Raw genomic sequence first — 27,813 nt, 5'->3', positions numbered from 1 at the left:
AGATCTGGGCTACCTTCTCCCAGGGTGATGCCCTCCAGATGTGCTCTAGAGCAGGGGTCTCCAACCTCGGCAACGGTAAGCCGGGAGGACTTCAACTCCCAGATTTCTGGGAGTTGAAGTCCTCCCGGCTTAACGTTGCCAAAGTTGGAGACCCCTGCTCTAGGGAATATAGGTAGTCCTTGATTTACGGCCGCAACTGAGCCCAAAATTTACGTTGCTCAGCGAGACAATTACGTGAGCGTTGTCCTGTTTTACGACGTGTCTTGCCTAGTTGATAAGTGAATCACTGCAGTTGTTAAATTAGTCAATCTGGCTTCCCAGATATAAACATGAGTTTATATCTGGACATAAACATGTCATAAACATGAGTCGGTTGCCAAGCCTGAATTTTGACCCTGGGGATGCTGCAACAGTCGTAAGCGTGTGAAAAATGGTCCTAAATCACCTTCCCCACCCCCGTGCCGTTGTAACTTCGAACGGTCACTAAATGAACTGTCGTAAATCAAGGATTCCCTGTACAGTTTTCCTAGCCTGCTGCTTCTCTCAGATGCGCTCCAGGGAATACAGTCCTCCCAATTCCTTTCCGCCATTACAATCTGTCCCTATCTGGAGCCCATCTGGTTAGTTGCCGCGGAGCCCCGAGGATGAAGGAGTCTGGAATTTCAGGGCTGTAAGGACCGTCCTTTTCTCTCAGCCGCCATCCGCTTGTTGTTGCTGGGTCTGCTGTGATTGTTCGTAGAGCGCTTCTAAGGCAGCGGTTCTCTGCTCGCGAAGCTCAAAGCCTCTGGAGATGGGCTGGTTGTGTGACACTGCCACCTTCATCCGGCGCCCTCTGACCGGGCCCTCTCGTCTGCTTCCTCCCTTCTGCCCTGCAGGTACCACTCCCTCCTGGAACTGGGAGAGAAACGTAAAGACATGCTGGAGAAAAGCTGTAAGAAATTCATGCTCTTCCGGGAGGCCAACGAGCTGCAGCAGTGGATCCACGAGAAGGAGGCCACCCTGGCCAACGAGGAGATGGGGGCCGACCTCGAACAGGTGGAGGTGCTGCAGAAGAAGTTTGACGACTTCCAGAAGGTGGGTGATGGGAACGGGTCAAGTGGCAGCCATGAGAGGCACGAACCCATACTCCTCCTTCCCCTAATCTCAGAGGCCGAAACAAGATGGTCAGGATGGCGACCTCCTAGAGCAGGGGTGTCAAATGCGGAGGCTGGCCCCAGCCCGTGGGGTGGTTAGATCTGGCCCGCAGGGCCGCCCTGGAAACAGTGAAGGACCGGCCCACGGTACCTCTGCCAGCGAAAACAGAGTTTAAGAGGACCACATGCCCATGCTCCATTTTCAGCAGTGATGGCCTCCTGTAGTCCTCTGCCAGCAAAAATGGAGCTCACTCAGGAGAACCACGTGCGGCCCTCCCAGGCTCCATTTTCGGCCATGATGGCCTCCTGTAGCCCTCTTGCCAGCGAGAACGGAGCCCAGGAGGCTGGGCTCCGTTTTCACTGGCAGAAGGCTGCAGGAGGCTTTTGCGGCCAAAAACGGAGCCTCGAGTGACATCGAACTGGCTCCCCTGGCCACACATGCCCCCCCCCCGGGTCAAACACAATCCTGATGTGGCCCTCAATGAAATCAAGTTTGACCCCCCTGTCCTAGAGCAAGGAGTGTCCAACCTTGGCAACTTTCAAGACTTGTGGACTTCAACTCCCAGAATTCCTTAGCCAGCCATGCTGGGAGTTGAATTCCACAACTTTTGTTGCCAAGGTTGGACTCCTCTGTCTAAAGGGTCTCCATTGGAAAGAACCTGGCTGTTGATATTTTTGGGGCACCTTCTCTTGGGACCATCCAATCAATGTAAGAGAAGCTTCCTTAAAAAGATGTACCAAAGGCAAAAACTGGGCTTTCTTTTTTCTTTAAGACGTTTTGCTTCTCATCCAAGAAGCTTCTTCAGCTCTGGAAGGATTTATGCTCCTTGCAGACAGCTGGTCCTTTCTTTGCATCCTTTCAGAGGGTCGTTGAGGCCAACTGGAGGTTTCTCTGTGTGCTCAGGGTCACCTGAGTGGTGCAAATGCAATTTTTTCCTCTGGAAATCCATTCCCACTCCCACACCATTCAAAGGGTGTTCATCCCAAATTCTTTAGTGTTTGACCTGGGCCAAAGTAGGTATTGTCAGATGCAATCAGTTCTAACCAAACAGATTTTATTAGAACAGCTGAGAATTAACTCATTCCCAGTGTAGTCCAAACTAATTCAAAACAAACTCTTCATAACACAGTTCTTCAGCCTTATCACCAACCTTGGTCTACTTTGGCAACCTGCCAAAGGCTTTTCTTGGCAAAAGTTCAGAAACAAGAAATAAATGCAGCAAGACAAGAAACAAATCTATCAATGTTGTTTTCCGACAAAGAGCCGTTGCTAGTCTTTTAAGCCTTATGGGAGGGGCCAATCATCTCTTGGCCTTACTCCTGAGTCGTCCCTTTTGCTTTAGCTGCTCTTGTGGCAGCTTTTCTCATGCGTGCATTAGGAACAGGCTCCTCCTGTTCCTCTGCCTCTCTGCTGTCCGACTCTGGAGGCTCCGGAGTCGCATCCATCACTCCCAGATGGCCCTGGCCCCATCTCTGCTTCCGACGCAGAGCCCTCGTCCGGGCCTTCCCCAGACTCCAGGACTGGCCCATTATCCTCTCCAGCCTCCTCACTGTCCCGACTTCGCTGCGAGGTCCGCAGGCTGCTGGTGGACCAGAACATCTAGCTAAAAGTCTATGCACTGGGGATTCATCGCAAACAACTTTCTTCTCCACCATAGTGATGTTGTATAACAATTGTGGCAAACCCTTTGCACTGCTTAGTCATTTCCCTTTTAGTGTTGAACCAGGGGTGAAATGCTCCCGGTTCGGACCGGCTCGGGCAAGTAGGTAGCGATGGCGGTGGGCAGTTCGGAGAACCGGTAGCAAAAATCCCTGCCCCCGCCCCCCCATGCCCAGCTGAGCCGCACGATTATCAGAGGCTTTTTTTCCTTTTAAATGGCTCTGACGATCCCAGTTGAGTTGCCTGATCGGCAGAGGTTTTTTTAAAAACCCTCTGACGATCAGGCAACTCAGCTAGGATCATCAGAGCCTTTTGAAAGCATTTTTTTACATGGTTTTACATGTAAAAAATGGTTTTAAAAGTAAAACAAAAATTGGCCACGCCCACCCAGTCACATTACCCCACCACCAAGCCACGCCCACAGAACCGGTAGTAACACATTTTAGATTTCACCACTGCATTGAACCTACAACGGGCCACACAGTTTAGGGATTGCAACTATCATATAGTCAGACCGTGTGTAATTGACACTGGATTTTATTATAGATTGTAATTGTTATTTATTATTTTATACTAGAATTTTAAGTGTATATACACTGACTGCTTTTTTTTTGTTCTGGTCTCTGGTCTAAGACTGTAATAAATTGTTGTTGTTGAAACATCTATGGAGGTTCTCAGCCATCCAGGTTGTTCCAAAGGTGCTTTTTTCAGGAGGCAACCGGACTTTTCTTCAAAGAAAAAAACAAGAGAAATCCAGTTGCCCCCTGAAAAAGCACCTTTGGGACAGCCATGACCTGAATGGCTGAGAATCTCCATAGACTTTTAAAAGGTGGTGTAGTGACTCCTAGACAAGTTAAAAGCGCTAACTAGCATTTGGAAGGAGTAACTCCGTTCTCAATATGCACATCAAACCCAACCTGTGATTAAGAAATGCCTTCATCAGCTCTCTCATTCTGGGAGAGCTTCAAGTCTCCTGTGAGATGGAGCCATCTGATACAGTCCCAGTTTGATGGTGGCGCGTCTCTCTCTTTGTTGTGGCCCGCCAGCGGCCTGCGCGGATCGTGGCTGATCACCCAATGAAGAGGAGGCTGGTGTGTCACGCCAGCAGCCTGCCCAGCCAGCGCTCGCATCGGACAGCGAGGAGGCTGAAGAGGATGTGGTGCCAGAGGCAGAGACTCAGCCAGGGCCTTCAGAACCTCCAGAGGCTCCTTCAAGTGGAGAGAGCGAAATGGAGGAGCCTCTCCTCAATGCTCAAGCACGCAGGGCTGCCAAAAGGCAGGAGTGGCTACCCAGGAGGAGGAGGTCTCCTCGAGAGTAAGGCTTGAGGATAATTGGCCACTCCCTTAGCCTATTTAAGTCGCACGCAGCTAGTGCTTTCTTGCTGGAAACAACTCGTAATTATCATCAGAGCATTTTTGTTTATCATATCTTGTTTTCTGGGCTGGTTGCCAATCTTTTGCCGGTCTTGTTTATTCTTGCTACTTAATAAATTTGATAAGGACCGTTGGTGTGTGTCAATATCCTCGGAAATCCGGAGCTGGGGCAGAAAACGCTTGCTGAATTCTCACCCATCAAGTATTTTTCACTCCACGCAGGATCTGAAAGCAAACGAGTCCCGTCTGAAGGACATCAACAAGGTGGCAAACGACTTGGAGTCGGAAGGTCTCATAGCTGAAGAGGTTCAAGCAGTGCAACAGCAGGTAAATTTGGGTTCCTCGGAGTCTCCTGCCCAGTCTTTGCAAGTGCTTTTAGCAATGCACAATGATCTTCTGTTTTTCTACAGAATGTAGATTCTTCCGTCCAGAAATAATTGTTTGTGTCGTCGTCTTCTTTTTTTTTTAGGAAGTCTATGGAATGATGCCACGGGTAAGCCTCTCTTCAAATGTGGCTTTTGAAAGCAGGGAAATTGGGATGTGCAATTTCCAAAAAGCAATAAGGGGGAGAAAAATAGAGGTTGATCTGGAGAGTCCTTCCCCCTTAACATCTCTCCATCTTATCTGTATACAGTAGTGGCCAAAATTGTGGAAACCTTTTGGGAAAAGTGTATTTTTGAGGTTTGATGGCTAATAACACTTTTTTTTGGAAAAAAAAAATAGGATTTTTCAATCCTATTCCACTGCTGGAATGGCCTGGGAATAGCCCAGACCTTCACCCAATTGAAAATCTATGGAGCAGTCAACTAAAGAAACTTGTTAGTCAGAAGTGACACAGTAATAAAGCCCAGTTAATAGAAGTCATAGTTCAATCCTGGTATCACATGATAACAGCTGCAGAACTAAAAGACTTGGTTCACTCCATGGGAAGACGTTGTAAGGCCATAATTCATGCTAAAGGTTACCCAACGAAGGATTCACTGACGTGATAATTTTTGTATATCTCGTTTTTTTCTACATCTTTCACTTTCCTTCTTTATACTGTAACTGCTGTTCTAATAGCAAATCCTTCATAAAAGCTATTGCATTACATTCTTGATTAAATTATCTTTCCATTGAAATATAATTTTATGGTACTACTCCCAAAAAAAGTGGTGTTATTAGCTAGTTTTAGAAAATGCCCTTTTTCCCAAAAGGTTTCAACAATTTTGGCCACTGCTGTACACTGTCTTACATGTTCAAAATGACCAAAGAAAAGTATAACCTCACTTAACGTTTGTTTGAAAAATCCCTGGGGAACAAGCCTCAGTTTAAGTCCCTAAGGAGAAATAAGTGAGGATTTTTTTCATGCATAAATCTAGATGTTGAAAAAAAATAACTCGGGGAAAATTTGTGGCTTCTGTTGGCGAGCTCTGAAGTTCTTTTTCCCCCCCCTGATAATTCTTTCAAACAGGATGAAGCAGATTCCAAGACCGCTTCTCCATGGAAGGTAAATTTCCTTTGAAAATAACGGGGACTTATGCAACAGCAAAAAAGTAAAATTAAAAAGTGGCTTGAAGAGATAACAGAACATAATATAGACTTGAAACCAGAATTATTTTTATTGGGCATACCCCCAAGAAATTATAATAAAGAAATACAATATCTAATTCTACATATTACAACTGCAACTAGGATAACCTATGCACAAAATTGGGAAAAATAATGTCATACCAAAAGACAAAGAGGTGATAAGGAAAATTTTGGACTGTGCGGAGATGGATAAATTGACGAAAGAAATAAAAGAAAAGCGGAATATTACTTAATATGGAATAAATGGTACAAATGGTTAGAGGACAGGAATAAATAAGTAAGAAAATATATAATAGAGAGGATCTAGAAATTAGAAAGTATTAGTAAAATGGTTTTACCTTATTTTTCGGAATATAAAATTCACCTACCTTTTTTGGTGAGGAAAACAAGAAAAAGAAATCTGCCTCTGCCTCCCAGCAATTTTGCCTCGTTGCTGCAAACAGCCTGCTTTACTTTCATTTTCGTTTTCAGCATAGCTTGATTAGCACCAGGAAAAAAAAAAACTCTCAGCAATTTACCTCCTTGTAGCAAGCAGCAGAGGGGCAAAACAGCTGAGAGTCGGGAGGCCGATCCAATCAACTTGTGCTAATTAGGCTGTGCTGAAGCTGACATGGGCTGTTTCTTCTTGCTGCTTGCTGCAAGGAGGTAAATTGCTGGAAGGCAGAGGCCAAAGGGTGGGGGCCAGTGGGTGGGCGGGGCTACATTCGGTGTATAAGATGCACCTAAATTTTCACCCCCTTTTAAGGGGGAAAATGGTGCGTCTTATACTCCGAAAAATACGGTAGATCTTTTGGTCTTTTTAGTAATTCTTGTTTTCCATTCCCGTTTTATCTCCAGTCTGCACGAATGATGGTACACACTGTAGCAACATTCAACTCCATCAAGGTAAGAATGTCCCCTCCGTCCCTGAATGGAAATAGTTAAAAAAAAAAAAACCCTTCAACCTTTCCAATTCCATCCACTTTAAAAACTATACAGCTAGTCCTCGGTTTACGACCAAAATGGAGCCCAAAATTTCTGTTCTTAAGTGAGATGTTTGTTAAGTGAGTTTTGCCCCATTTCAAGACCTCTCTTGCCACATTTGTTAAGTAAATCTCCGCAGTTGAATAAGTTTAACAATAGATTCGCTTAACAACCCGGTTGTTAAGCGAATCTGGTTCCCCCCTTGACTTTGCTTGTCAGAAGGTCAGAAAAGGGGATCAGGTGACCCTGGGGACACAGCAACGGTCATAAGTATGAATCAATTGCCAAACGCCTGAATTTTGATCGCGTGATCACGGGCGTGCTAGAAAGGGTGTAACTGTGAAAAATAGCCATAAGTCACTTTTTTCAGTGCCGTTGTAACAACTTTGAACGGTCCCTAAACGAAGTCTACCTGTAGCAAGTTCCTGGTTTTAAAAACACATCAAATAATTTAGAAGCGATGTGAATACAGAAACTGCCGCCTTTGATATAACAGTTGGGTGATGATTATTATCTCCCATTTTACTTGATCAGCAACTCTTGGAAAGGACCAGGGGTGAAATGTAAAATTTGTTACTACTGGTTCTTCTGGGCGTGGCTTAGTGGGGGGGGGGTTAATGTGACGGTGGGTGTGGCCAATTTTTTTTTTTAACTTTTCAAAGCATTTTTTCTAATGCTTTGAAAAGCCTCTCTGCCAATCAGGCAACTCAGCTGGGATCGTCAGAGAGGCTTTTCAAAGCATTTTTTTACCACCTCTTAGGCCAAGAGGTTGCAGAAAAAAATGCTTTGAAAAGCCACTGACGATCCCAGCTGAGCCACACGATCATCAGAGGCTTTTTTTTTTTTACTTTTAAAAGCATTTTTTCGTCGGAAGAGGTTGTAGAAAAATGCTTTTAAAAGTTTTTTTTTAAAAAAGCCTCTGATGATCGTGCGGCACAGCTGGGCATTGGGAGGGGAGGTGGTGCGCAGGGATTTTTGCTACCGGTTCTCCGAACCACCCACCGCCATCACTACTGGATCGGGTGATCCGGTCGGAACCGAATGGAAAGGATGCAATTGCACAATAATTGCATATTTCTCTCCGGGCATGTTTTTTTCCTGTGGATTTAAGCCATCATTTTGGCAGTGGTTTTTGCTCTCCAAGCTTTGTTTCAATTTGGTTTCTGAACGTTTCGTGACCAGACTGGGTTACATCATCAGTTTCTTGCCCTATTCTCCTAAGCTTATAAAATGACTTGCATCAAGAAGACAATTATTATTATTTTTTGAATCAAGTTTTATTGATTTTTGTTTCCCCCCACATCACCTGTATATTTTATGAAGAGAGTATTGGCCGTATCATATCTTATACAACTCATCGTATCCAAATACATTTTTGACTTAGTTACAATTTCTGCCAAAATCTTCCTTTTCCATGTTTTTTGATCACATCTTAATATTTCTATGCTTATTTATATAAACAACATCTTTATTCGCCCTCAAATTCTAATTTCTCTATTTTTACTCATATTTATTCTCCTTTATTTTTTTGATAATTCATTCTTTATCCTAGTACATTTACACATGTTCGGGGTTGCCTTTCTTCCATTCCATCTTTTTTATTGTACAGCAGTCTTTCTTCTCATTCTCTTCCATCTCCCTCCCTTCTTTTATCCTTCCTACTTTCTTCTTCCCTCCTCTCCTACTCCTTCACTCCTTCCCCTTTCTTCTCCCCCTCCTCTTCTCTTTCTCCCTATCTAACCTTCTCTCCTACTAAGAAGACAATTAATTAAGCCTTCATTCTTTTAAAGGACGTGCCTGCCATGTCTTGGGCTGATAATACCCTCTTCTTTATTTTCTTGGTGTTCTCCAGGAGCTGAACGAACGCTGGCGATCTCTACAACAGCTGGCTGAAGAGAGGAGCCAGCTGTTGGGAAGCGCCCATGAGGTCCAGCGGTTCCACAGGTGAGGAGAGAGAGCTGCTGCTGTTGTTCTGACCCAGCCTTAGCAGAAATAAGAAACCGACTCCTCGCCAGTAAAAAAAAAAAAAACTCTCTTTATTTACCTCTGGTGAATTAATTGCATTCACCCACCAAAAGTCCAGGCAAGAGTCCTGCAAGGAGATCACTGCCGCAGCAGACCGTATCAGTTCCTTGTGATAATTGCAAGGCTGTGACGAAAGGCTGCAAATAAAGTTCTGGCAAACAAACTTTGTGGCACAAAACACGATGAGCAAAATCTTCAGAAATACGAACGGTTGTCTCCTACGACAACCCACTCCCCTTCTATTTATTCCCCAGCTAGGGAGGGGCCGTTCACCGTGTGCTTTGCTTTCCGAGTCGACTCCTTGTCCTCCGTTGTTCACCTCTCCTATCTACTCTGCGCATACGTGCATCTGGAACAGGCCCCAGCTGTTCCTCCTCCTCCTCGTCACTCATCTCTGACTCCAAAGGCAGCTGTCTCTCCGGTGGCTGGGAAATGTTGGACGGCCCTGGCTCTATCTCTGCTTCGGATGCAGAGCATCCATCAGAGCCTTCCCCAGACTCCAGAACTGGCCCAAGTTCCTCCCCAACCTCCTCATCGTCCAAGTCTGCCGCCAGCTCCACTGGCAGCTGGCAGGCCACAACAGCTGTTATCCTGCATCCCCCTCATAACTGGATCCGTTAGGCTACTGCCCAGTCAGAATTGAAAGTACACGATTGTTCCTGTTGAGTTTTTTTTTTTATTTTTTATTTGATTTATATGCCGCCCTTCTCCGGAGACTCAGGGCGGTTTACAATGCGTTAAGCAATAGCCTTCATCCTTTTGTATATTTTATACAAAGTCAGCTTATTGCCCCCACAAACTGGGTCCTCATTTCACCTACCTTAGAAAGGATGGAAGGCTGAGTCAACCTTGAGTCTGGCAAGATTCGAACTTACTTTAATTGCAGACAGCTGGTGTTAAATTACAGTGCCTTGTCTGCAGAGCTATCCAGGCTCAGTTTTGGGCTGATTAGATGAAAGGATTTTTGCCTACGACGTTCGTGCGTGCAGGTTGACTGTCCAGTCACCTGCCAATAGCGCTGGACAACGTCAGAGCTCTTACTCCTATTATTGTGGCCTTCCAGAGATGCTGACGAGACCAAGGAATGGATTGAAGAAAAGAATCAGGCGCTGAACACCGACAATTACGGGCATGACCTGGCGAGCGTGCAGGCCCTTCAACGCAAGCATGAGGGCTTCGAGAGAGACCTGGCAGCCCTTGGGGACAAGGTGAGAGAGGAGAGTGGAATAGAAAATGGAATGGAGTGAAATAGAAAACAGGAATTAGGATAGAATAGGAATTAGGAATGGAATGGAGTGGAATGGAATGAGAATAGAATAGAATAGAATAGAATAGAATAGAATAGAATAGAATAGAATAGAATAGAATAGAATAGAATAGAATAAGAAATACAATAAGAAATACAATACAATACAATACAATACAATACAAATAATAGAATTAGAGTTGGAAGGGACCTTGGAGGTCTTCTAGTCCAGCCCCCTGCTCAAGCAGGAGAACGTATACTATTTCAGATAAGTGGCTGTCTAGTTTCTTCTTAAAAACCTCCAGTGATGGAGCACCCACAACTTCTGGTGGCAAGCTGTTCCACTGGTTAATTATCCTGGCGACGCCCAGGGGGAGGGCCTTCTCTGTGGGAGCCCCAGCCCTGTGGAATGAACTGCCCCCGGAAATTCGTAAGATATCTGACCTCCGGGTGTTTCGCTGCGCATTGAAGACCCTGTTGTTCCGCCAGGCCGGACTATCAACACAATAGTTTTAAATTGGGGTATTTAAATTTATTGGGGTTTTAAATTTGAGCCACTTATTTAATTATTTTAAATTTTATATCATTGTTTTGTCTGTGTTTTTAAATAGGCTGTACACCGCCCTGAGTCCTTCGGGAGAAGGGCGGTATAGAAATAAAATTATTATTATTATTATTATTATTATTATTATTATTATTATTATTATTATTATTATTATATTATTATTATTATTATTATTATTATTATTATTATTATTATTATTATTATTATTATTATCCTCACTGTTAGGAAGTTTCTTCTTAATTCCAGGTTGCTTCTCTCCTTGATTAGTTTCCATCTGTTGTTTCTTGTCCTGCTTCTCTGGTGCTTTGGAGAATAAGTTTGTTTGTTTGTTTGTTTGTTTGTTTGTTTGTTTGTTTGTTTATTTATTTAGTCACATTTCTATGCCGCCCCACTCCCAAGGGACTCTGGGTGGCATAGTTTATTAGTCCAATTTATATGCCGCCCTTCTCCGTAGACTCAGGGCGGCTTACAATGCATTATAGCAATAGCCCGCATACTTTTATGTATATACCTGCTTATTAGGGCTTTCGCCCCCCCCCCCCCAAGCGGCATTGTTCTATACAAAGCTGGCGTATTGCCCCCACAATCCGGGTCCTCAATTTACCTACCTCGAAAGGATGGAAGGCTGAGTCAACCTTGAGCCTGGTGAGATTCAGACTCGCACTAATTGCAGGCAGCTGGTAGCTAAGTGCTAGCACTTAACAGCACTTACTCTGCTGCACCACCGAGGCTCTTAAAGTTGACCCCGTCTTCTTTGTGGCAGCCCCTCAAATACCGGAATACTGCTATCATGTCTCCCCTAATTCTTCTTTTCTTTAGACTAGCCAAACCCCCAAAGTAGAAAAACCTCTCTCTTTTTTTAGGGCCAAAAATATTCCATCCTTCCTGATCTTCTCCTCCTTTCTCTCTCTCTCTCTCTCTCTCTCTCTCTCTCTCTCTCTCTCTCTCTCTCTCTCTGTGTGTGCTTCAGGTCAATTCTCTGGGAGAAACGGCGGAGCGGCTGATCCAGTCCCACCCCGAATCATCGGAAGATCTCCAGGAAAAATGCACAGAACTGAACCAGGCTTGGAACAGTCTCGGGAAACGGGCCAACCAGCGCAAAGAGAAGCTGGGCGAATCCCATGACCTGCAGCGCTTCCTCAGCGATTTCAGGTGGGCTTAGGTTTGGGGGCAAAAGCTCAGGATCACGTCCCCAGAGACCTGCCTGTGTAACCGGGTTGCTCTCTACCTTCTGTTTGCCCAGGGACCTCATGTCTTGGATCAATGGGATCCGAGGCCTCGTGTCCTCCGATGAGCTGGCCAAGGACGTGACGGGAGCAGAAGCCTTACTGGAGAGACACCAAGTACGTGAAAGTTCCCTGCAGGGTGAAGACCCCAGACCCACTTTTAAACCTGTGCTAGGATAGCTGAGGCCCGTTTCCTGCTGTTTTTTCGATGACCTTCAGATTAGTCTCCTGTTTTTCTTTACTTGTTATTCTTCCACCAAGGGAGCAACCAGATCCCTCCCCAGTCCTAGGAGATTGGCCTGAAACTGCCCATTGTTAGTGGGGACAAATTTGGTCAAGAATTTGGGCATTCTTAAGACGTCTTTGGGAATTAGCATCAAAAAAATGTGTGACTTCCAGTTTGGCATCGCGGCAAGACAGTCGGGGAAATAGCGGGCTCTGATGAGCGCCGCGAAAACCCCGGCTGCCGAACCGCTGCCGATGGGTTTTCGGATCGGAACCGTCCTGCAGGGATGGGGAAGAAAGAGGGGTACCTCGGACGACCAAGAGGAACAGGCAAGTTCCTCGGAGATCAGAGGGAACCCTCTGTGCGTAGGCAGCGGGGGGCGGCAGCCATGGTGGCTGCCACGAAGCTGGGACAACCGGATTAAGAGATGTGCAGTGGAGTGAAACGGAGCTATTTGAAGCTGGGTGAGTGACAACCAACCCAGGCTTGTAACAACGCTTAGAGCAATCTAGAAAGCCAGGAATTTGCCCCCTCAAGTTTAACCACTTGCCTGCCCACCACTGACCTTCCTGCGAAGATCTTCCCCATCCGAGCCCTTGCATCTCCCTCCCTTTTCAGGAACACCGCACCGAAATTGACGCCAGAGCTGGCACCTTCCAGGCGTTCGAGCAGTTTGGACAGCAGCTCCTGGCCCGTGGCCACTACGCCAGCCCTGAGATCAAGGAGAAGCTGGACATCCTCGACCAAGAACGGGCGGACTTGGAAAAAGCCTGGGTCCAACGCCGAATGATGTTGGACCAGTGTCTGGAATTGCAGGTACGCCCATGTAGTGGAAAATCCAACCCTTTCCCCTTTGGTGGCAGAAGTTAGTTCCTGGAATGTAGCCTCCGCCATGTCCCAGAGGTGCTTTTCAAAAAAAAATTAAAGAAAATTCTTGTTTCACTTCTTATCCACAAAGTTTCTCATGTACACACATACACACAGAGAGACACATACAGACACACAACCAATAAAATTCTAAACAAACAATTTTTTTAAAAAAAATTTGATTTATATGCCGCTCTTCTCCGGAGACTCAGGGCGGCTTACAATGTGCTCAGCAATAGCCTTCATCCTTTTTGTATATTTTATACAAAGTCAGCTTATTGCCCCCACAACTGGGTCCTCAATTTACCTACCTTAGAAAGGATGGAAGGCTGAGTCAACCTTGAGCCTTGGCAAGATTCGAACCTGCAGTAATTGCAGGCAGCTGGTCTTAATAACCAGCTTAATAACAGGGTGCCTTAGACCACTGTACTACCAAGGCTCTCATCTTTAAAATGAGTAGGGTAAAATACAATAGTGATAGGTTTAAAATACAATCATTTCATACAAAAATATGTAAAATAGAATTAAAAAGACGTAAAATTATATTTTTGTATCTTCCCCTGCAATCTATCCCAATCAGGCCCACCCACCTATGCCTATCTCAGTTGGACCATTTTAGTCAGAAATTGTGCTGAAAATTGTCATTTTCAGATTCTGGCCACACGTGAGGTATATGTTGTTTTAATATGGGGCTCCCACTGAGCGATACGTTTTAATATGTGGATGGAGGTACTTATCTCTCGCCGTTCGAATCTTGCTCGGGCAAACGTCTCCCTGAGATGTTTTGGCAGTTGTGACTTTAAATAGTTGTCCATTTGGAAGATGTGTTTATATTTGCTCAGCCATTTCAGGCTACCAGCCTTACTAAGTGTGGCTATGTCGTTTTGAGCTTCTATAGCCATGATTCTTTGGGCAACTCTAGTTCGCCTCCTGGTGGTGCACCCTGGATAGCACAGAAGTGTGAACCAAACGACAAGCAACAATTCGCAGCCAGGCTATATTGAAGAATTGGCAGTTGGCTGTCAGAAATCTTTGTAGAACTCCTGGCTCTCTAAATTCATGGCAACAGATCAACAAAACGGGCTTTGTCAGGCCGAAAGGACAACAAAGGAGTTTATACCGGCCCAATATCTGATTTTTTTCTCAACACAGACCATCCTGTCCTTGAATGGCTGGGTGGACTGGACATTCACATTTGAACTACTGTAAGTCCATGTATTTGCCGTACGCTAAATAAATAAATTTGGGCAACTCTTTTTTTTTTTTTTTTCTCCTGTTACACGGGACAGGGAAACCATAGCTCCGTGATGGCGAACCTATGGCATGCGTGGCAGAAGTGGCACACAGAGCCATCTCTCTGGCCACATGAACCATCTCCCGTTGCTCTTCCGGGTTCTGGCGTGCCGGCCAGCTCATCTTCATGCATGCAGGAGCACCAAAACCGGAAGAGCAGCCGTCCGGAGCGCATGCACGCACCGGGAAGATGATCTTCTGGTTTCCGGCACACGCATGCATGCCGGCCAGCTGGTCTTCGCGTGCATGTACGCCAGAAACTGGAGGGCTGCTGTTCTGGGTTCCAGCACACATGCGTGCACTCCTGTTTCGGCACTCAGTGCTGAAAAGGTTCGCCAACACTGCCATAGCTCTTTATATAATTTGTCAATTTAGTAATCCAGAGGGTGTGTGATTGCAATTTTATCTGCTCCAGTAGACATAGTTTAGGGAGCCTATCAGTTCTGAAGCTTCTTGAATGAGAAGCGAAACGTTTTCCAAGAATAAACAAAGCCCACCTGCCTTTTGAAAAACACCGTTGGGGGCCACCATGACCTGGACGATTGAGAATCTCCATCGATATTTAACGTACACCTTGTTTCTGGCATGAGAGGAGAAGATTGGCCACAACATGGGCTTGACACGCCACCTGGGGCTAAAGTGGGTACTCTGGTTTTACTGACATATTTGTTCCTTCGCTTTAGCTTTTCCACAGGGACTGTGAGCAAGCGGAGAACTGGATGGCCGCACGAGAAGCCTTTTTGAATACCGAAGATAAGGGGGACTCCCTGGACAGTGTGGAGGCCCTGATCAAGAAGCACGAAGACTTCGACAAGGCCATCGATGTCCAGGTGGGATTGCTTTTTGAAGCCATAACAAGCACAGAAATAATTACAAGCAGTTTATCAGGGTTTTCAATACTGTTTTGCTGTATGTATGTATATTCCAGCATAACTCTGGAACGCCTTGAGTAATTTTAACCAAACTTGGTACACAGATGACTTATCCTCTGGAAACAAATACTGGGAGGTGGGGTGGGTTAAAAACACCCCTGGTCTGTGTCTGTGTCTGTGTGTTCCAGCATCACTCTGGAACGCCTGGGCCGTTAAGGAGAGTGAGTGTGGCGTCCTAGAGCGGCAGTTGTTTGTGATGTCAGTTCCTTCGCAGCTTCCTCTGGCAAGCCAGCTGTGACGTTCGCCCGGGGAAGCGCCTGATGTTCCCTTCTCTTGGCAGAAGGTGCCCCCTGGTGGATTTGGGGCAAAGTGCCAGGATCGTACACAGAGCGAGAAAGAGGGGCGCATGGGAGTAGGAAGGGAGAGGGCAGGGATGATGGGCATGGGAGTAGGGGGAAGAAAGGTCCCTCTCAATGGCCACTCGGTGTGTGTGAGTGTGTGTATGTGCCAGCATAACTCAGGAACGCCTCAAGCAATTTCAGGATTGGGATAAAGAAATACCTGGGCAACGCCGGGTTATCAGCTAGTAATATATATATATATATATATATATATATTAGCCTTTTCTTCTATAACAACCAGTTTATCTAATCAGCGAAACCCAAAACCGTCTGATTTCCCCCCCCCCCACCTCAAGCAGAAAGCCCAGAAGCGGTTTCCGAGTGGAAACGACATTAATTGCTTTCTTTTCTTTAATCAAAGCGGACCATTCAGCCATCTCTGCTAACGAATTAGAACCTATTTGTCACTCCTCGAACGGTGGGCCGCTGTAGTTTTTGGCCCAGGCAGGGTGAGAACGACAGCGATTTCTTTTCAGAATAGAATAGAATAAAATTCTTCTATTGGCCAAGTGTGACTGGACACACCAGGAATTTGTGTGCAATCTTTTTTTCTTTTTTTTTTTTCCCCCCACCGCGCAAACTTTGCTCTGGCTTCGCTGCGAAGGCAACCTGTCCCGGTGCCGACGTTCTTCCAACTTTGTCCTTTTAATTGTATTTAGGAGGAAAAAATCGCTGCCCTCCAGGCCTTTGCTGACCAGTTGATTGCCGCTGATCATTACTCTAAAGGGGTCATTGCCACCAGACGCCACGAGGTGCTGGACAGGTGAGTGGCTCCTGGGCCTGGGTCGTTCCCCTAGTCTTTTGGTTTGTTGCAAGTCGTCCCTGATGTAAACGACGGTGCTTCGGGGGGTTTTTTGGTGGTAAAAAATTTTTTTTAGTTTTCAGTTACGAAGATAAACATTCTATCTTCCCTTATGCAGTGCGTCGTCTGGGTACAAACATCATCTCTGTGCGACATTGTTCCTCGTTTGCTACATCTTTCACATTCATTCATTAATGAATTAATCCGTTAACATTATTTCTCTAAACTTAATATTACAATTAAACATTCTAAAAGTCTCCATTTTCTTCTTAAAATCTTCTAGTAGCGATGCCGTATTAACATTAAACGTCATTATTCACATCATAAATACACTTAACAATTTTCATCTTACTTTATCTTAATTTATTTTCTACTTATTTCTTTGATCTCCTTCATTTCCAAACTCCTTTTTTATTCTCCAACCATTGATAAAATACTCCCCATATCATATAATGTTTAGTTTGCTCTTTTTCCTTAATTGCTAATGTTAATCTGTTCATTTCTGCACATTCTTAGTATTTTCCTTATCACCTTCTCGTCAATGGGAATCTCTCCACTTTTCCAATGTTGTGCAAATACAATTCTAGCTGCAGTTAATACACAAATAATTAAACATACATTCTCTTTACTATAAATTTCAGGTAGAATTCCTAGCAGAAATATTTCTGGTTTCAACTCAATACGTTGTTATATCATCTCTTCCAACCATGTCTTAATTTTTGTCCAGTACTTCTTTGCTTCTCCACATGTCCACCACGTATGATATTTACAGACCCCTTGCATCTGGACATAAACTGTTTCAACTCCTATCCTCAAAACGACGCTATAGAGCACTGCACACCAAAACAACTAGACACAAGGACAGTTTTTCCCCAAACGCCATCACTCTGCTAAACAAATAATTCCCTCAACACTGTCAAACTATTCACTAAGTCTGCATTACTATTAATCTTCTCATCGTTCCTATCACCCATCTCCTCCCACTTACGACTGTATGACTGTAACCTTGTTGCTGGTATCCTTAAGATTTATATTGACTGTTTCCCTATGACTATCATTAAGTGTTGATTCTTGACGAATGTATCTTTTCTTTTATGTACACCAAGAGCGTATACACCAAGACAAATTCCTTGTGTGTCCAATCACACTTGGCCAATAAAGAATTCTATTCTATTCTATATTCTATATTCTATATTCTATATTCTATATTCTATATTCTATATTCTATATTCTATATTCTATTCTATTCTATTCTATTCTATTCTATTCTATTCTATTCTATTCTATTCTATTCTAGTTCTAGTTCTATTCTATATTCTATTCTAATTCTAATTCTAATTCTATTCTATATTCTATTCTATTCTATTCTATTCTATTCTATTCTATTCTATTCTATTCTATTCTATTCTATTCTAATCTAATTCTATTCTAATTCTATTTTATTATTCTATTCTATTCTATTCTATTCTATTCTATTCTATTCTATTCTATTCTATTCTATTCTAATTCTATTGTATTGTATTCTAATTCTAATACTATTCCTTATTCTATTCTATTCTGTTCTGTTCTGTTCTATAGTATGATCCAGGTATTTGGTGACATTTCCAATGTTTAGCTGATTTATCTTTAAAGACGGTGCTTCGGTTTTGTAGGTGGCGTCGGCTGAAAGCTCAGATGATCGAAAAGAGGTCTAAGCTCGGAGAATCCCAAACCCTGCAGCAGTTCAGCCGAGACGTGGATGAAATAGAGGCCTGGATCAGTGAGAAGCTCCAGACAGCAAGCGATGAATCCTATAAAGATCCCACCAATATTCAGGTGAGCCCTGATTGGGACCCCAAAGAAGGAAGACAGGTGGGTTGTGGCCGGCCAGGAAAGATCCTCAGATCTGACTTATGGGATAAACAGGAGCGGTACAGTATAGTCCTTGACTTACAGTAGTCCATTTAGTGACAGTTCGAAGTTACAGCAGCACTGGAAGAAGTGACTTTACGACCGTTTTTCACAACTACGACCGTTGCAGCATCCCCATTGGATGGTCTCATGCTGAAAATTCGGACGCTTGGCCACCGACTCACATTTATGACTTTCGGCAGCGTCCTGGGTTCACGCAATCCCCTTTTGCAATCTTCTGACAGAAGCCCGTCTCCCTTAACAACTGTGTCACTAATTTAACACCTGCGGCGATTCACTTAACAACAGTGGTGAGAAAGGTCGTAACATGGGGGCAAAACTCACCGGACAAATGTCTCGCCTTAACGGCAGACGTTTTGAGCTCAGTTTGCGGTCGTAAGCCAAGGACTACCTGTGCGAACAGGTCGTCCTTAGGACAGGCCGTAAGTCTCTTTTTCAGCACCGTTGTAACTTTGAACAAATAGTTGTAAATCGAGGACTACCTGTATATTGAATTAACGTGAAAAATTTAAGAAAAGCAAAAACTTTCCCCACATTTTAACTCCTAACATATTCAGCGTTGGAAATACTGAATTGGATTCTATTAAACATTACCTGATGGCTCATCCTTGTCAGCCCTGTTGGGACTACATCTCCTAGAATTCCCCATCAGCTTCAACCCCTCCCTCCTGCCCTTCTCATCCAGGAATCAGCCTTCCTGACAGCCGATAATTTCCCTTGTGCTTTCTGGAAAGGGGGGTGGAGGGGATTGTGGGACCCTTTCTTTCCAAACCACTTTTCCCAAACGCCGAAACCCAAAATGCTACTCAGCATGGTTTCCCTGGGACCAACTCAAGAGTCCCGGCAGTAGATAATCCAGTTTTCCAGGCCCTTCGCCTCTCCTACAAAATAATACTTTCCATTTGATGCTTTTTTTTCTCTCTCTCTTCCTCCCCACTTCCCCCAAGAGGCAGTTGGACTTTCTGGTTTTTCTTTGAAGGCGTTCCAGAGCTGAAGAAGCTTCTTGGAGGAGAAGCGAAACCACTTCAAAAGAAAAAAAAAACCAGAAAGTCCAATTGCCTCTTGAAAAAAGCACCTTTGGGACAACCATGACCTGGAGGACTGAGAATCTCCCTAGATCCGTGATGGCGAACATACGGCACGCGTGCCGGAAGTGGCACGCAGAGCCATCTCTCCGGGCACGCAAGCCATCACCCGTTGCTCTTTCAGGTTCCAGTGTGCTGGTCAGCTGGTTTTCACACGTGTGGGAGCGCTGGAAACCGGAAGAGCAGCTGGCTGCGGCGCATGCGCACCCTGGGAAAATGATCTTATTTATTTATTTATTTTTTTATTGCTTGATTGATTGATTGAATTTCTATACCGCCCTATAAACAGTAAATCTTTATTTTTTTTTATCTTTATTTTATTTTTATACCGCCCTTCTCCTGCGGGACTCAGGGCGGTGTACAGCCGAGATAAAACATAGCATATAAAATTTAAAAACAGTTTAAAAAACAATTAAATAATTTCGGCCCAATAATTTAAAACAACCCAATTAAAACCGAATTCAATTAAAACTGAGAGGATGGGATCAAGCCAGCCCGGCTAGATGGAATAAGTGTGTTTTCAGGGCCCGACGAAAAGTCCGGAGGTCTGATATCATGCGTATCTCAGGGGGTAGGTCATTCCAGAGGGCAGGTGCTGCCACAGAGAAGGCTCTCCCCCTGGGGGTCGCCAGCCGGCACTGTCTGGCCGACGGCACCCTGAGGAGGCCCTCTCTGTGCGAGCGAACCAGTCGGTGGGAGGCTATTGGCGGCAGAAGGCGGTCTCGCAGATACCCCGGCCCTAAACCATGGAGCGCTTTAAAGGTGGTCACCAACACCTTGAAGCACACCCGGAAGACCACAGGAAGCCAGTGCAGCTCGCGCAGGAGAGGTGTCATATGTGAGCGCCCCATCGCTCCCATAATCCCCCGCGCGGCCACATTCTGGACTAACTGCAGCCTCCGGGTGCACCCCAAGGGGAGCCCCATGTACACAGCATTGCAGTAGTCCAGACGGGAAGTGACGAGTGCTTGAGTGACCGTGCGTAGGGAGTCCCGATCCAGAAAGGGGCTGGATAAATCCCGATCCAGAAAGGGGATAATAAATTGAGTCAACTTGGTGTATCTGTTAAGACCTTGGCACAGAATGTAGATGTTTATGCTAGCCCTGCTTGTTGAAACAGAAAGGTCTTCAGGGCACGTCGGAAAGTGCGAAGATCTGTGATTATTCGTATTCCAGGGGGTATTTTGTTCCAAAGAGTAGGTGCCCCCACAGAGAAGGCTCTCTCCCTTGGAACTACTAGATGACATTGTTTTAATGATGGTACTATGAGTAGGCCTACTCTGAGAGCGTATTGGTTGGTGGGAGGTTATCGGTTGCAGCAGGTGGTCTCGTAAGTACTCAGGTCCTAAGCCATGGAGCACTTTAAAGGTAAGAACCAACACCTTGAAGCGCACTCGGAAGGCCACCGGAAGCCAGTGCAGCTCGCGTAGAAGAGGTGTTACATGTGAGCGCCATGTTGCTCCCATAATTACTCACGCGGCCGCATTTTGGACCAGTTGGAGCTTCCGGGTGCACTTCAAGGGGAGCCCCATGTAGAGAGCATTGCAGTAGTCAAGTCGGGAAATGACGAGGGCTTAGTGACTGTGCGTAATGAGTCCCGGTCTAGAAAGGGACGCAATTGGCGAATCAGGCGAACCTGATAGAAAGCTCTTCTTTTGGTTTCCCGTGCACGCATGTGCACCGGCCAGCTGGTATTCACATGTGAATGTGCGCCAAAAACCGGAAGATCACCTTCCCGGCAGCGCGCATGAGCACCAGGTGGCTGCCCTTCCGATTTCCAGCACGCGCGCGCGCGAGTTCCATTTCAGCACTGGGTGCCGAAAAGGTTCACCAGCACTGCCCTTGACATTTGCCTTTTGCCAATCCTCTTATAGAGGATGTAGACCTGCTTATAGGCAGGTCTACATGCTAAATCTGCTTTTTTAAAACTTAAAACAAAAAAAATAATAATAATATCTTAGCGAGTCGAAATTTAAAACTGCCCTGCCTGGATCAGCAGAGATGGCACTGATCTGTTCTTCTCTTTCTCTCCCCCGTCTGTTTTTTATAGCTTTCCAAACTCCTGGTAAGTTCAAAAGAGCCCGGCTTGATTTGGCTTCATTTGTGTTGAAGTCTTAAACGTTTCATCCACTCATCTCCTCGTTCGTTCTTCCGTTGTTGTTGTTGTTGCTGTCGTCGTGTTTTTTTTTAACCACTCACTCGGTGATTGCTTTTTATTTATTTTTATTTTTTTTGTCATCGTCGTTGTCGTTTCCCCACCTTGACGTGGACTTGTCTTGTCTTTTTGGTTCTTGTTAAGTGCCTCTTCCCCATTAACCTGTTCACTTCGCAGCATGAACTGCTTGAGTTTGTTGGTGACCTGCCTGCATCCCCTTATATATATATATATATGGGGATATATATATGTATATATTTATTCCACCCAAGAGGAAGGAAGTTGAATCTTCTCTGGTCTCTGTCTTTCAAAGTCTTCTGTCTGGGCCAGGGGTCGGCAACCTTAAACACTTAAAGAGCCACAAAGGTCCTAACCGGAAGCCCCCGTTCAATTCTGCAGCCGACCGGAAGTCCGGTTCCCCCACCATAGAGTCTCCTCCTAGCGTGGCATCCTTTTTCCTCTCCCTGTCCTAACTGAAAGCCCTATCAATTGTGGAGCTGACCAGCGACAGGGAGCCGCAGCAGAGGGATAAAAGAGCCACATGCGGCTCCAGAGCTGCAGGTTGCCGACCCCTGGTTTGGGCTGTCCTCTTCCCCCCACCCTAGAAATGTTGGATTGAATTCCAGCTATGCTCCCCAACTGGCATGGCCATCAGCCTTCCGAAGGGCAGAAGGCTGGGGAAGTTGAACCCAGTCCATTGCTGTTGTGTCCCCAGATGGGATCTCCCTTCCCTTTGCAAACATGGCCAGAACTGGTGCATTATGGTTGAGAGAAAGCAACCCAATAGCCACACTGGGGAGAGGGAGAGGGGTCAACAGGGAAATGGCGTCCCTTCCTTGACGATCAACAGTGAGATCTAAAAAAAAAACCACGTCCCTCCTGGTCTTGTTCGGGGAGGGAGCTAACATCTGGCCAGATGCTGCACTCAACTCTTCCTTTGACCTAATAGCTGGGTTCACACAATACTCTAAACCAGCGGTACCCAATCATTGGGAACTGCAGTCTGAACTGGAACGAGGACGTAGGAGCGATGGGCTGGCGTCCACTGAGCTCCACTCACACGAGAGGAGAGCATCCTTTGATGTGCAATTTTTTTTTTTTTTTAAATTTGATTTATATGCCGCCCTTCTCCGGAGACTCAGGGCAGCTTACAAGGCGTTAAGCAATAGCCTCCATACTTTTGTATATTTATACAAAGTCAGCTTATTGCCCCCACAAACTGGGTCCTCAATTTACCTACCTTAGAAAGGATGGAAGGCTGAGTCAACTTTGAGCCTTGGGGAGATTCGAACCTGCAGTAATTGCAGGCAGCTGGTCTTAATAACTAGCTTAATAACAGGGTGCCTTAGACCACTGTACTACCAAGGCTCTACCAATTGTCTCCTGCAAACACCCCTCCCCTTTCGCTCCTCTTTTATTACCTATGGGAGGGGCCCTTCATCGTCCACCTGTGGCCTTACTCCCAAGTCAACCCTTATTCTTTAGTTGTTCCCTTCGTCTGGCAGCTCTGCGCATGTGCATACTGGGAACAGGCTTCAGCTGTTCTTCCGCCCCTCTGATCTCCGACTCTGAAGGCAGCTGATGCCTGTCATACGGCCCTGGCCCCCTCTCTGCCTCCGACGCAGAGCCCTCATCAGAACATTCCCCAGACTGCAGGACTGCCCATGTTCCTCCCCAATCTCCTCACTGTCCGAATCAGTTGCCAGATCCACTGGCCGGCCACAATACTCCCCAGAAGCTTTTGCAAAGGGACGGAAGAAACAACACGAGATCGCTCCTCCCCAAAACCCTTTCATCCCTTCGCAAAAGCTTTTGGCGTGGAGAAGAGACGCCTTTGGGGGGGGCAGGGTCTTGTGCTGCTGCTTCAGGCTCAACCGAGGCTGCCCGGCACCCCAAAAGCAGATTGGATGTCCAGCGCAGGCAGCCTCGGTGAGTCAGCCAAGCTGAGCAGGACGCGCTCGTCACACGGCCTCTTCACCACTTTGCTTTTTGGAGCATGGGGAGCCCGGCAGCTCGGCTGGAGACGGGGGGAATGAGAGGGGAACCGGGTTGCCCGAACGGGAGGCCAGCCTGCACGTGTAGGCAGCTCCACTCACGCACGAGAGAAGAGAAGCCTTTGGGGCACCTCTTGGACCAGTGGAGCCCCATGCGCGCACTGGCCCATTTCTCACGCGGCCCGCTTCTGAATGAACTACTGAATTGGGGACCCCTGCTCTAAACTTCAAGTGAACAAAACAGCGCAGCTCTGTCCCCATAAGAGACCAAATTAGGGGCGGGGGAAAAGCAGTAGCCTTTTTGGGGTTTTTTTGTGTGAACCTCAAACCACCCAACTTTCTGGACTGTGATGTGTGAGCCCAACTCATGATTCTCTCTGTGTGTGCATTCTTTTTCTCTCTCTCTCTGTCTGTCTTTTTCCTTCCTTCCCCTTTCTCTTTTTGTTCTTCTGTATGGCTGGGGTCCGGAAAGGGTTAGGGGGAACTTTGTAACTGTGCACTGCCCAGAAAAACTGGGGCGGGAAGAGTGAGGAGGGCTTTTATCGTTTGATGATTAAGCAGCAGATTTAATTTTTAATTTTTTTAATTTTAAATTTGATTTATATGCCGCCCTTCTCCGGAGACTCAGGGCGGCTTACAGTGCGTTAAGCAATAGCCTTCATCCTTTTGTATATTTATACAAAGTTAGCTTTTCTTTCTTTCTTTCTTTCTTTCTTTCTTTCTTTCTTTCTTTCTTTCTTTCTTTCTTTCTTTCTTTCTTTCTCTTTCTTTCTTTCTTTCTTTTTTCTTTCTTTCTTTCCTTCCTTCCTTCCTTCCTTCCTTCCTTCCTTCCTTCCTTCCTTCCTTCCTTCTTTCTCTTTCTTTCTCTTTCTTTTCTTTTTTTTTTTAATTTGATTTATATGCCGCCCTTCTCCGGAGACTCAGGGCGGCTTACAGTGCGTTAAGCAATAGCCTTCATCCTTTTGTATATTTATACAAAGTTAGCTTTTCTTTCTTTCTTTCTTTCTTTCTTTCTTTCTTTCTTTCTTTCTTTCTTTCTTTCTTTCTTTCTCTTTCTTTCTTTCTTTCTTTTTTCTTTCTTTCTTTCCTTCCTTCCTTCCTTCCTTCCTTCCTTCCTTCCTTCCTTCCTTCCTTCTTTCTCTTTCTTTCTCTTTCTTTTCTTTTTTTTTTTAATTTGATTTATATGCCGCCCTTCTCCGGAGACTCAGGGCGGCTTACAATGCGCTAAGCAATAGCCTTTATACTTTTGTATATTTATACAAAGTCAGCTTTTCTTTCTTTCTTTCTTTCTTTCTTTCTTTCTTTCTTTCTTTCTTTCTTTCTTTCTTTTTCTTTCTTTTTCTTTCTTTCTTTCCTTCCTTCCTTCCTTCCTTCCCTTTCCTTTCTTCCTTCCTTCCTTCTTTCTCTTTCTTTCTCTTTCTTTTCTTCTTTTTTTAAATTTGATTTATATGCCGCCCTTCTCCAGAGACTCAGGGCGGCTTACAATGCGTTAAGCAATAGCCTTCATCCTTTTGTATATTTATACAAAGTCAGCTTATTGCCCCCACAATCTGGGTCCTCAATTTACCTACCTTAGAAAGGATGGAAGGCTGAGTCAACCTTGAGCCTGGAGAGATTCGAACTTGCAGTAATTGCAGGCAGCTGGTGTTAATCACAATGCTATCAGTCTGCTGCTGAGCCACCAGGCCCTTGGTGTGGTGGGGAGCCTGTGGGCCAGCAGCTTTTCAACAAAGGCGGTTTGGCAGCATAAAACAGGCCTGTCGCCTTTTGCAATTTTGATTCTATGCCCTGTTGTGCTTACGAAGCGACCCATTTTGTCACGGGCAACCTCAGCTGTCCTCAGTTTTCATGGCCCAAACCCCTTTTTCTTAATTCACGCATGAAACGGAAGAAGCTTTGGCACGCCGGAACCCTCCTGATGGGTGGCACTATAATTCCCTTCATCCTTGGGAATATCATGAGCTCCAGTGCCCATGTGCCTCAGCCCCTCGCAACCCCAAGAAGTTCAGCAACCCCTTGCAAATGAATTTCCCCTCCTGTTCCTGAGCAGGCAGAAACCCTGTGACACTTCCTCCTTCAGGGAGATAAACGGGGATTTAAGTTCGGAGTGGCAGCCCTTGGAATTGGCTTAAATCACCACCTTGGTCCTCCCCATCTCTAAAAACCCTTCAGGAGCCTTTCTCCACTTGTTTTAACCGTTTGCTGTTCTGCCACCTTCAGAGTAAGCATCAGAAGCACCAGGCCTTCGAAGCCGAGCTGCACGCCAACGCGGACCGAATCCGTGGCGTCATTGATGTCGGGAATTCCCTCATCGACCGCGGTGCCTGTGCCGGCAGTGAAGAGGCCGTGAAGGTAGGCATTGCCCTCCACTCTTGTCCACCTGGCGTAAAATTGCATGCAAATAATAATTCCTATTTAATGGGGTGATAAGAATGATGTCAGGAGAGCCTCTTTCAATAAAAGGTGGTTTTTCTACTTAGGACATGAAGTTTCTCTGATTTTATGCCTGGTGGAACTTGAATATTGGGCGCTATCTAACAAAATGAAATTTAACGATGAAAAAACTAAGGTTCTACATTTAGGCAAGGAAAACAAAATGCACAGGGAGAGTATAGGTGGCAGCTCACTCAATAGTGGTGACTGTGAGGGGGATCTTGGAGTCCTAGTGGACAATCGCTTAAATAGGAGCTAGCCGTATGCAGCAGCTGCCCAAAAAGCCAACACAGTTCTAAGCTGCATTAACAGAGGGATAGAATCAAGATCACGTGATGTGTTGATACCACTTTATAAGGCCTTGGAAAGGCCACACTTGGAATAATGGATCCAGTTTTGGTCGCCATGATGTAAAAAAGATGTGGAGACTCTAGAAAGAGTGCAGAGAAGAGCAACCAAGAGGATTAGGGGACTGGAGGCTCAAACATATGAAGAACGGTTGCAGGAACAGGGTATGTCTAGTTTAATGAAAAGAAGGACTATGGGAGACATGATAGCAGTGTTCCAATATCTCAGGGGCTGCCCCAAAGAAGAAATCCCTGTAGGGTTTCCTGCCTAAGCAGGGGGTTGGACTAGAAGACCTCCAAGGTCCCTTCCAACTCTGTTATTCTATTCTATTCTAATTTTGACTTCTCAGGGCCCTATCCTCCATCCTTCTGGAGAGCTACTACGTGTTGGGCTGCAGAGAAGGTGTCCCTGTTTCTTCACTTTTTTAAAAAAAAAATAAATCGGATTTACAGGGGACAGTTGACCCAACCGCCTCTTTCAACCTCTTGGTGCTTCTATGCTAGACCACCCAGAGGTAGAGGATGATTTGAATGGTCAGAAAATAGCTCTCTTTAGAATGGGAAGCCCAGCAGACAACTGGCATTGGCAGGAAAGTCAGCGTCCAGCTGATAAGTTCCCTTTTCCTCCCTGTGGATAAAGCTGCCAAGCTCCATTGCCTGGAACAGATTCCAGGGAGCCTGAAGGGAGAAGCCTCCTTGTCCCACCCTGAGCCTGGATTTCTTTCCTTTCCTTCCATCCCATCGGCAGGCTCGTTTGGCGGCCTTGGCTGACCAGTGGGAGTTCCTGGTGCAGAAATCGGCCGAGAAAAGCCAGAAGCTGAAGGAAGCCAACAGGCAGCAGAATTTCAACACGGGAATCAAGGATTTCGATTTCTGGCTTTCCGAGGTAGCTCCCTTCCCCCCCCCTCGTCCTCTTTTGGGGGGAGTCGAGGCCTTGGGCATGTTTGAATATTGGAAACCCACTGTTGTCCTGGAGAAATAGGGAGACCCTCCTTCAGTTAGCATGTCGGGCTTCTTTGCAGGTGGAAGCTCTCCTCGCATCGGAAGATTATGGGAAAGACCTGGCGTCCATAAATAACCTCCTGAAAAAGCACCAGTTGCTGGAAGCGGACATCTCTGCCCATGAGGTAGGAATCCCCAGAGGGAATGACATGTTCTTGATCTAAAATGATGCCTGCTTGATTAACCATCGATTAACTGTATCCAGTTTTGGTCGCCACGATGTAAAAAAGATGTGGAGACTCTAGAAAGAGTGCAGAGAAGAGCAACAGAGATGATTAGGGGACTGTAGGCTAAAATATATGAACAGTTGCAGGAATTGGGTATGTCTAGTTTAATGAAAAGGACCAGGGGAGACATGATAGCAGTCTTCCGATATCTCAGGGGCTGCCACAAAGAAGAGGGAGTCAAGCTATTCTCCAAAGCCCCTGAGGTCAGGACAAGAAGCAATGGGTGGAAACTAATCAAGGAGAGAAACAACCTAGAACTAAGGAGAAATTCCCTGACAGCTAGAACAATTAATCAGTGGAACAACTTGCCTCCAGAAGTTGCAAATGCTCCAACACTGGAAATTTTTAAGAAGAGATTGGATAATCATTTGTCTGAAGTGGTGTAGGGTTTCCTGCCTAAGCAGGGGGTTGGACTAGAAGACCTCCAAGGTCCCT

The 27,813-nt window shown here is 45.6% G+C and overlaps 1 protein-coding gene across 8 annotated transcripts in view; it reads left to right on the top strand.

Moving 5' to 3' along the window:
- Positions 1-27,813, top strand: part of SPTAN1 (spectrin alpha, non-erythrocytic 1) — a 101,404-nt gene that overhangs the window by 44,900 nt on the left and 28,691 nt on the right. For 5 of the 8 annotated variants that reach the window (XM_070955595.1, XM_070955599.1, XM_070955596.1 and 2 more), the window contains 17 exons: positions 876-1,074; positions 4,389-4,493; positions 4,636-4,659; positions 5,620-5,655; positions 6,576-6,623; positions 8,554-8,645; positions 9,790-9,934; positions 11,508-11,689; positions 11,781-11,880; positions 12,608-12,805; positions 14,833-14,979; positions 16,082-16,185; positions 17,877-18,039; positions 21,271-21,285; positions 25,590-25,721; positions 26,898-27,035; positions 27,172-27,276. In XM_070955595.1, coding sequence (XP_070811696.1) covers positions 876-1,074; positions 4,389-4,493; positions 4,636-4,659; positions 5,620-5,655; positions 6,576-6,623; positions 8,554-8,645; positions 9,790-9,934; positions 11,508-11,689; positions 11,781-11,880; positions 12,608-12,805; positions 14,833-14,979; positions 16,082-16,185; positions 17,877-18,039; positions 21,271-21,285; positions 25,590-25,721; positions 26,898-27,035; positions 27,172-27,276 — 1,933 coding nt within the window. The remainder of the gene's footprint in view (positions 1-875; positions 1,075-4,388; positions 4,494-4,635; positions 4,660-5,619; positions 5,656-6,575; positions 6,624-8,553; positions 8,646-9,789; positions 9,935-11,507; positions 11,690-11,780; positions 11,881-12,607; positions 12,806-14,832; positions 14,980-16,081; positions 16,186-17,876; positions 18,040-21,270; positions 21,286-25,589; positions 25,722-26,897; positions 27,036-27,171; positions 27,277-27,813) is intronic. The other 3 variants (XM_070955600.1, XM_070955598.1, XM_070955594.1) reach the window with 1 other exon arrangement.

This window comes from Pituophis catenifer, unplaced genomic scaffold (genome assembly GCF_029215685.1).
Source record: "Pituophis catenifer annectens isolate HBS135680 unplaced genomic scaffold, rPitCat1.0.hap2 SCAF_17, whole genome shotgun sequence".
Classification (NCBI taxonomy): Eukaryota; Metazoa; Chordata; class Lepidosauria; order Squamata; family Colubridae; genus Pituophis; species Pituophis catenifer.
The sequence above is the reverse complement of the archived record's forward strand: the minus strand, read 5'-3'. Positions and strand labels throughout refer to the sequence as shown.